Below are 9,149 nucleotides of genomic sequence, written 5' to 3'. Positions count from 1 at the left end.
CTGGGCCCTGCTCCGCCGGCCTGGAGCCCCCAAGCCGCCTCCCGAGGCTACTCGGCCAAAAGCTCCGTCTCGTCCCACGGTTCTGGGCGGGCGGGGCCCTTGGGGGAGCCTCCGCGACTCGGACCCCAGCCCGCGCAGCTGCTCAGCCGCGCTCCCCGCCGTTGCCCCTCCCGTGAGCCCTACAGCCCGGATGGGATTCCCGCGGGCGGCCACGGCTGCCGGCCTCGGGCCCGCGGAGACCAGCCAGGGCGCGCCCACCCCGGGATTCGCGGAGGCCGCGGGGGCGGGGCGGGGCGGGGCGGGGGCGGGGCCGCGTGCGGCGGGGGCGGGGCCGGGGGCGGGGCCGCGTGCGGCGGGGGCGGGGCCGGGGGCAGAGCCCCGCCCAGCGCGCTGCAGTCCCGGCGGGCGGCGCTGGGGGCGGCGTGGAGCCCGGGAGCGGGGCGGCCGGAAGCGGCGGGCGCGGGCGCGGGCGCGGGCGCGGGCGCGGGGCGCGGGGATGGCGGGGCCCGGCTGGGGGCCCCCGCGGCTGGACGGCTTCATCCTCACCGAGCGCCTGGGCAGCGGCACGTACGCCACCGTGTACAAGGCCTACGCCAAGGTGGGCGGCGCGGGGGCCGGCGGGGGCTGCACGCGGCCGCACAGCCCGGTGTGTCGAGGCGGGCGGAGGCCCGGGGGCCCCGCGAGCGGCCGAGGAGCGGGCGCCGCACGGGGCGGACGCGGCGCTGGGAGGGGGCTGGGCCGCGGTTCCAGAAGGCCGGCGGCGGAGGGGCCCCCGGGGCGCAGCTCGGTGCGGAGGCGGGGATTCCCGAAGCCGGTGCCCCGCGGGCCTGAGACCCGCGCTGGGAGCCCGCACGGGGGGGGGGGGGGGTCGGCGGGCACCGGCTGTGCCCGAGCCCTCGGACCTGCCGCCCCAGAAGGACACCCGCGAGGTCGTAGCCATAAAGTGCGTGGCCAAGAAGAGCCTGAACAAGGCCTCGGTGGAGAACCTCCTGACGGAGATCGAGATCCTCAAGGGCATTCGACACCCGCACATCGTGCAGCTCCGAGACTTCCAGGTGCGCGCCCGGGGTGGGGGGGCCCCCACAGGGCGCTGGAGGGACGCCCCCTTCCAGCTGCCGTCTGCCTGTCGCGCAGTGGGACAGCGACCACATCTACCTCATCATGGAGTTCTGCGCAGGGGGCGACCTGTCCCGCTTCATCCACACCCGCAGGCTTCTGCCCGAGAAGGTGGCTCGCGTCTTCATGCAGCAGTTGGGTAAAGCCTCTGACCCCGCCCGACACCCCTTCCTGTGACCCCTGCCCCGACCCGCCTTGACCCCTCGCACTTGTCTCTGTCTCAGCTTGGACGGTTAGGGCCCGGTCTTTCCCGTGTGCCTATCCCTGGCCTCGGGGTGCCACGAGAGGTGGAGAGAGAAGCCCCCCCACCCTCCGCCGCCTCCTGTGGGGGGAATCCCGGTTTCCATAAGGAACTCTAGCATGTCCCAGGGCCCGGGGGTAGACTCAAGTACTTGGCTAAGGAAAACGAAGAGACCCCAAGGGCTGGGGAGGCTCCTAGGAGGGGGAGGGGACATGCAGGGGTCCAGGGTGCTGGGGGGCAAATTCTTAGAAGTGGCAGGAACCTGATCCTTAAGTGTTAAAGAGCCGAGGTCAGGCTGGGCAGGCTTGAAGGGGCAGATGGAAGGCTGAGGGGAGGGGTCAGAGGCAGGGGAGGGTGGGCTCCTCTGACCTGTTTCTCTGGGTGGGCCTTGTTCCCCAGCTAGTGCCCTGCAGTTCCTGCATGAACAGAATATCTCTCACCTGGATCTGAAGCCACAGAACATTCTGCTGAGCTCCTTGGAGAAGCCCCACCTTAAACTGGCAGGTGTGAGTCTAGAACAGCAGGGATGAGGTTTGGAGGGTGGGTGTGCAGAGGCTTCCCTCTGCCCGGGCTCGCTCAGCAGCCCCTGTTCTCATGGCACCCTCTGTTGAGTCATCAAACAGTGATGGGCTGGGAGATGCAGAGAGAGATGGGCCCCACCACCAAAAGGCAGGACGTTTCTCGGGCTCCCCACGCGTGACTCCAGCAGTGCACTGGACGGGGTCAGGCCTCAGTCTCGGGTCAGGGTCGAGACTCCGTGTGTGACAACAGGATGGGCTCAGTCTGGCAGTGCTGGAGGGTGGGAGGTGGGGGAGGAGGTGGCTGTGGCCCTGACGGGACTTGGAGAAGAATGGACTTGAGCCTGGGAGGCCAGAAAGCAAGATAAACTCTCATCTTCTAGGCCCTACTGGGCTCTAGCCTCATAGCTAGGGCAATCAGGGTGGCCTTCCTGGAAAAAGATCCCCAGAGAGGGCTATGCGGGGTGGGTGGAATTTGTTCCAGCTCCCAGAGGAAGGTGTAGGAGGGTGTTCTAGGCTAATCTGGAGAGAAGGGGTGTGAGCAGAGGCTACAGAGTAGGCTTGATCCTGGTGAGCCTGCAGGTGGGGAGGAGCCCTGCCCTGGACCCAGGGGAGGCTTTAGGGGCAGGAGCGGCAGCAGCTAGAATTGGGGCCCTGCTGCCTGGCCTCTTGCCCGCAGACTTTGGCTTTGCACAGCACATGTCTCCCTGGGACGAGAAGCATGTGCTCCGTGGCTCCCCCCTCTATATGGCCCCCGAGATGGTGTGTCAGCGGCAGTACGACGCCCGGGTGGACCTGTGGTCCGTGGGGGTCATCCTGTATGGTGAGAGCCCTGGCCCTGGCCCCAACCTGGGGCCTCCACCGCGTATCCTCAGGGAAGGCCTCACCGGGCCACTCCTGAAGGGTGCTAACCCACGTGACCCTGCGGGTCCCCCCCACCGCCCCCAGGAGTGGGCCGGGCCAGGCTTGACCCTGTCCCCCCCCAGCCTGCCCTCTGCCTCCCTTCCACAGAAGCCCTCTTCGGGCAGCCCCCCTTTGCCTCCAGGTCATTCACGGAGCTGGAAGAGAAGATCCGGAGCAACCGGGTGATCGAGGTACGTGTTGGAGGGCCTTGGCAACCTGCCCGGCCCTGAGATTAGAGCCCTCACTGCCACCTGCACAGCCCGGGGCATGGGCTCCGGGTGGCCCTGTGTGCGGGGACAAGCTCCAGAGGGGAGGTGGAGGCTTAGGGTTCTGGGAGCCCAGACCGGCTCACGAGAGGGAGCAGAGGGCCTGCCCTCCCCATCCCCCGATTATTGTGCGGGTCCCTGTGGGAGAAGAGCAGAGCAGGCCAGGCCCAGCTTTCCCAGGAGTGATCCAGGGAGGGGAGAAGGACCCATAACCAGGGTTCTGCGACACCAAGGCTTCTGGTGAGGGCGTGGCCCTCCACCGGCTCCATCACCTTGTCCTGTCACTGTTCTTCCCGAGGCTCGGGTTCTCCACCTGCACAGGTGGACCTCTGGGGCGACCCCAGACCAGGGGGTCCTGACAGGGGCGCAGGCTGGGAGCTGAGGTGCTAGAGCCCCGCGTGATGGGTCTCCCCACCCCGTAGCTCCCTCTGCGGCCCCCACTCTCCCGAGACTGCCGGGACCTGCTGCAGCGGCTCCTGGAGCGGGACCCCAACCGTCGCATCTCCTTCCAGGACTTCTTTGCCCACCCCTGGGTGGACCTGGAGCACATGCCCAGTGGGGAGAGCCTGGCACGAGCAGTACGCAGGCCAGCGGGACGGGGTGGAATGAGGGCGGGGGTGGGGCGCTCAGCAGCCCCGTTAGGCGGTGAACAGAGGATCTGCCCTTCTCTGTTCATGGTGGGCATGGGGGTGGCCTGACTCCTGATCTTCCTGTCCCCCAGACCGCCCTGGTGGTGCAGGCTGTGAAGAAGGACCAGGACGGGGACGCCGCGGCCGCCTTATCGCTCTACTGCAAAGCCCTGGACTTCTTCGTGCCCGCGCTGCACTGTGAGTGCGCGGGGCCGGGTCCGCAGTGGTGGGGCGGCCGCAGCTGCACCGGGTGGGCACCAGAGGCAGCCCCCTTGCCCCCCAGGATTTTGTGGAGGGTAAACGTGACGCTGGGTCCTTTTGAGGATTCCAGAGGATTTGGGGCGCGGCGGGGCACTCCTCACATAACCCCCGCTCTCTGCAGACGAAGTGGATGCCCAACGGAAGGAAGCGATCAAGGCAAAGGTGGGTGAGGGCGTCTCCCAAAGGAAACTGGCGCCATCCCGGGATCTCCGCAGCCTGGCTCTCCTGCAGCCGAGAGGCAGACTCTCCCAGGGAGGCCCAGGCCCGCCGCTGCAGCCCCCGGACGTCACAGCTTGGGGCAGCCACCAGGGACGCGGAGGGAGAACTTGGGAGGTGGGTGCAGGTGAGGCAGGAGTGGGGCTGGGGGGACAGCCTCTCCTCAGCCCCTCACCGCCTGCAGGTGGGGCAGTACGTGTCCCGGGCTGAGGAGCTCAAAGCCATCGTCTCGTCCTCCAATCAGGCCCTGCTGAGGCAGGGGACCTCTGCGCAAGACCTGCTCAGAGGTAGGCCTGGTTCCTGGCCTCAGCCCCTGCCCTTTACCTCCAGCAGGAGGGGCGGCAGCGTGGGGGAGGCTCCCTGAGGTGAAACCCAGGCCGCCCCTCACCCGGAGCCTCTGCCCTCCCCCCAGAGATGGCCCGGGACAAACCTCGGCTCCTCGCGGCCCTGGAAGTGGCTTCGGCTGCCATGGCCAAGGTCTGTATCTAGTGCCAGGGATCCAGGTGGGGCAGGAAGCGTCCTGGGCATGACCCTGTGCGACCCGGTGTGTCTGTGGCCGTAGGAGGAGGAGGCTGGTGGGGAGCAGGATGCCCTGGACCTGTACCAGCGTGCCCTGGGGGAGTTGCTGGTGCTGCTGGCAGGTGAGGCCCCGTGGTCGCTGCCCCGTGGTCGCCCCGAGCCCGGGCTGCCCAGCCCTCACCGCGTGCCCTCCCTCTCTTCGTAGCGGAGCCCACAGGCCGGAGGCGGGAGCTGCTTCACACCGAGGTGCCCACTGGGATTGGGAGGGTCGGGAAGCTTTCTCCCTGCCTCTCCCCCTGCCCCCATGTTGGGGGACCTCCCCAGCTTCCCTCAGGGTGTTCCACATCTGGGAGTCACACCTCACAGTGGCCCTGTGCACTCCTTCAGGGGCTCGGGTGCCAGGGGTCTGGGAAAGTGGGCTGCGCTGCTTCAGGGGGATCGGCCTCCTGGAGAAGGGAGCAGAGACCGAGCTCAGGGGGAGGAGGCTCGGGTTGGCTGGAGGGTTCTGGAGGGCATCTGCAGTGAGGAGGAAAGCAGTTTTCAGGCCCCTACGGCCCGCACCCCTGAGCATGTCTTCCCGTGGCAGGTTCAGAACCTCATGGCTCGAGCCGAATACCTGAAGGAGCAGGTCAAGGTGGGCACGTCTGGGTTCTGGCTCTGTCTGCCCGCAGCTGTCTGCCCCGGCGCCCCTGGCCTGTCCCTCCCTGTCCCGGAGTCTCCCCATCGCCTCTCTGTCCTTTGCCCTCAGGCCGTCACTCACTCAGGGTCTGCTCGGTGGGGCCTGGGCCCGCCTGGCTGCCCCTCACCCCTGGGCCGCCTGTATGTCCCACAGATGAGGGAGTCTCGCTGGGCAGCCGAGACCCTGGACAAGGAGGGACTGTCCGAGTCCGTTCGTACCTGTGAGTCCTGCCCTGGGCTCGGAAGGGCTGGGGGCAGCCCCAAATTCTGCCTCTCTGCCAGAGACTTGAGGCTAGCTTTCCCCCTTCCTCCCCACAGCGTGCACCCTGCAGTGACCCCAGAAGGATGACCGGACGACCACAAGCCAGCCATCTCTGCGGACACACCTGGACCGACGCCCAGGATCCTGTGGCCCCCTGCAAAGCTACAGAGCAGGCTTCCGGCATGGGCAGCTCTAAGACACACACCCCCAGGATACTTGGCACTTCCCAGGTGGCCTGGTGGCCTGTGTCCCCTGGTGGGGAGTGCTGGGCCTTGGCCCATGGGGGAAGGGGAGCAGGACTCGGGGAAAAGACTTTCCTCTGCGTGACTTCTGTGATTTGGTGACTGCTGGATCCTGAGCCTGTGACTGATCCTGGTGACTGAGGCTGCTGAGCCTGTCAGTTTGGGGGCCCCAAGCCCCTGGCCTTGCTCTGAGAACAGGGCAGGGGGCCCTCTGCAGGGTGCTTCTCCTCTGGCTCTTCCCTGTCAGCAGGCAGCTGTGCCCTGGGCCCACCCTGTCCTTCCCGGGAACCCTTACCACAACTCCCTCCCTCCTGGCACTGGAATGGGGCACCCCCAGACCCCTCAGGGACCACCCACCCCACACTGGGCACTCAACCCCACAGAGCTCACCAGGTTTTCTGAGAGCTGACCCCTGCCGCCCTCTCGATAGTTTAAGATAATCCTTCAGACCTGAAGATAATATACTTTGCAGGGTTGGGACAGAGTTCAGAAAGCCATGCCTTCTTGTTCCCGCTCTGGCCCAGGGGGCACAAGGAGAGCGGTCCTTAGCCTTTAGCCTTCGCCCCTACTTGCCACAGAGCTGGTCCCCGCCTGGAAGGGGGGAGGCATGGGGGTGCCTGACCCATCCGGCTGCAGAGGAGCTAGCAACCCAGGAAACCTGGTTCTGGGTCTGCCCTTGCTGCTACTCCAGTGTGTGACCCTGTGCACGTCTCTTCCCCTTTTCTGGACTGAGTCTCCCCAGCTCTACAATGGGGCTGTGAATACCTCCTCAGCTCCCCACGTGGGCTTTTAAGAGGACAGCAGTGACTTTAATCTGGAGAAAAATGTATACACGTGGAGTTCCTTGGGGGTTCTTTTAAAAAAAAGTCCACAAGGGTGCTGGTGATCTCTGACCTTTGTGCCCTTTAGTGCCTCCTTGGGGCAAGAGGTGTCTTCCTTGCAGGAGACTAGGTGTAAAGAATATAATTCGTTGTTTATTAAATTATTTTCTGAACTTGTGCTTCTCTTCTTGCCCTGGGAAAAAAAGAGAGGTAGCCCCTGTTCACTGGGGCTGGAGGGGCCCCAGGAAAAGCTGGGGAACCTGAGGGAGGGCAGGGGAAGGCCCCAGACAGGATCCCCCGGCCTCGCCATCCCCTCTCCCCCGGGCCTTGTGAGTGAGCAGTGAGCCAGACCCAGGGAAAGGGCATCCTCTCGGGGGTCTAGTGCTCAAGCCCAGCTCCCCAGGACCCTGGGCTGAAGCAGTTTCCGGCAGCCTGCCCTCCGCCTCCCAGGTGTCGATGGGAGCGGCATTCAGGAGCATCTTTGGGGACTGAGGGGAGCAGGAGTCCATCCCCTGGGGCAGCAACCAAGGCAGCAGTTCCCTAGGCCTTCAGAACGGGCTTCCTTTACAGGAAGGAAACCGGCTGGGACCGGATTCCCCGGAAGCCTCGGCCTGGCCGTCGGGGGGCAGTGTGGAGCAGTGGGCAGAGGCGTGGCGAGGCTCTTGGCCCTGCCCGCTGGCCCTTGAAGCTTGGGGCCCGTGGATGAGCTAGTTTCTCCGGGGAATGAAGATGTGTCTGTAGTGGTTCGTAAGGATTAAACGACCTCCTGTATAGGAGCCTGACCTAAGTTCAACAAAATGTCATTTTCAGATTTAGGGAGAAGGATGTTCTTGATCTCCGGCAGTGGGCCGCACAAGAAAGCCTCAGTGAGAAAAATGAGGGAAAGGGGGAGAATGGGCTCAGAGGGTGGGTCAGTGGGAGGGAGTGGGAAGGAGGGAGGATGGGGGGATGGGGCCAAAAGGCTGGTCGAACAGAAGGATCCCGGGGCAGAGGCTTGGCCTGCAGACCCCGCTGTGGATGTGTACCAGCTGATGGGCTGTGCCCGACCAGAGCCTGAGGCCGCGTGCGGGCGGCCGTGGGGAGGAGAGGCCCAGCCAGGTACAGGAAAGGCCTGGGAGGCCGAGGCCAGGGGAGGAGGCCCTGGGGAAGGGCCCTCCCCGGGAGGAACGTGTAGGTGGCTGGTCCTGTGTCCGAGCCACCTGCCGAGGAAGGAGGCAGCCCAGCCCGACGAGGTGGGGCTTGCGCTCCAGGGTTCTCTTCGAATGGCAGAGATCTATGGGAAATAAGCTAAACTGGTTTTTATTTTTATTTTTTCAAGATTTTATTTATTTATTAGAGATACAGAGAGAGGCAGAGACACAGGCAGAGGGAGAAGCAGGCTCCCTGCAGGGAGCCCGACGTGGGACTCGATCCCGGCACCACCCCGGGGTCACACCCTGGACCGAAGGCGGCGCTAAGCCTCAGAGCCACCCGGGCTGCCCTAAACTGGTTTTTAAAAAATATGTGTTTCCTCCTGAGAGTGAGATTTGGAAACTCTCACCTTTAACACTTCGAAAGTGCACAAAGCTGGGATCCCCGGTTTGGCGCCTGCCTTTGGCCCAGGGCGCGATCCTGGAGGCCCGGGATCGAATCCCACGTCGGGCTCCTGGTGCATGGAGCCTGCTTCTCCCTCTGCCTGTGTCTCTGCCTCTCTCTCTCTCTCTCTCTCTCTCTTTCTCTGTGACTATCATAAATAAAAATTAAAAAAATAAAATAAAATCTTTAAAAAAAAAAAAAGAAAGTGCACAAAGCAGGACAGACACAGCCCGATGTCTGCGTGCGCCAGCCGGCCTGTCCTCCCGCTGCCACTCAGCCCCCGAACCCGGAGCCAGCACGAGGCCGGGCTGCAGGAGCCCCTGGCCTGGGTCCCTCTGTCTCCCCAGGGCCCCGGGAGAAGCGGACAGGCCGCCGCTGGAGCAAACTGAGGTGTCCCTGTGCCCAGCTAAGTAGGAAGATGTGGTTCCCACAGGAGGTCATCTAGGAGAGCGCCTGTCCCCGTGTTCCCAGAAGCCAGCTGCTGTCCCTGCCCCCACGTGCGAAGTGGCCCAATCACAGGAGGGAGGGGGCACATCGCTTTCTCTGGGGTGACTCGTACCCACACTCGAGAAATCCCACAGACACTAACAGGCCGTAGGCAACAGACACACAGGACTACCACAGCCACGATCAGGTTCACAGACCCACGCAGGCCCCACCTGGACAGACCGACACTCTGGAGTGCACACGCGCACACACACACACCCCGAGGCACGGTTCCTGCTAATCACAGCTGCAGTGGCCTCCACACCAAGGCTCCCCCAGATCGGGCCACCCCGGCTCACTTGCTCTCCTCGCACCTTGCCCCGCGGGTTCTGGGACCGACTGTGCTGGGCAGGCCCCGGGCCAGGACAAGGCAGCAGCTCCCGTGCCGCCACCCCAGATCCAACAGGCTGAGCAAG

At 64.9% G+C, this 9,149-nt stretch overlaps 1 protein-coding gene across 10 annotated transcripts; it reads left to right on the top strand.

Annotated features, from left to right (window-relative positions):
- Positions 1-471: 471 nt before the first annotated feature.
- ULK3 (unc-51 like kinase 3) lies at positions 472-6,845 on the top strand. 10 transcript variants are annotated; one of them, XM_072809672.1, is made up of 16 exons: positions 472-598; positions 918-1,055; positions 1,135-1,255; positions 1,757-1,861; positions 2,555-2,698; positions 2,887-2,969; positions 3,467-3,622; positions 3,766-3,871; positions 4,056-4,277; positions 4,395-4,437; positions 4,563-4,627; positions 4,713-4,791; positions 4,875-4,915; positions 5,256-5,303; positions 5,418-5,568; positions 5,666-6,845. In XM_072809672.1, exons 1-16 carry the CDS (start codon positions 497-499, stop codon positions 5,694-5,696), a joined length of 1,635 nt encoding a protein of 544 aa, XP_072665773.1. In that variant the 5' UTR covers positions 472-496; the 3' UTR covers positions 5,697-6,845. The 10 variants fall into 10 exon arrangements, with proteins under 10 accessions (XP_072665773.1, XP_072665779.1, XP_072665777.1 ...); XM_072809678.1 differs by having other exon boundaries at positions 915-1,055; positions 4,056-4,096; positions 4,335-4,437; positions 5,502-5,568; XM_072809676.1 differs by having other exon boundaries at positions 915-1,055; positions 4,056-4,096; positions 4,335-4,437.
- Positions 6,846-9,149: the final 2,304 nt, after the last annotated feature.

The sequence above is a fragment of the Canis lupus genome, chromosome 32 (assembly GCF_048164855.1).
Source record: "Canis lupus baileyi chromosome 32, mCanLup2.hap1, whole genome shotgun sequence".
NCBI lineage: Eukaryota > Metazoa > Chordata > Mammalia > Carnivora > Canidae > Canis > Canis lupus.
The sequence above is the reverse complement of the archived record's forward strand: the minus strand, read 5'-3'. Positions and strand labels throughout refer to the sequence as shown.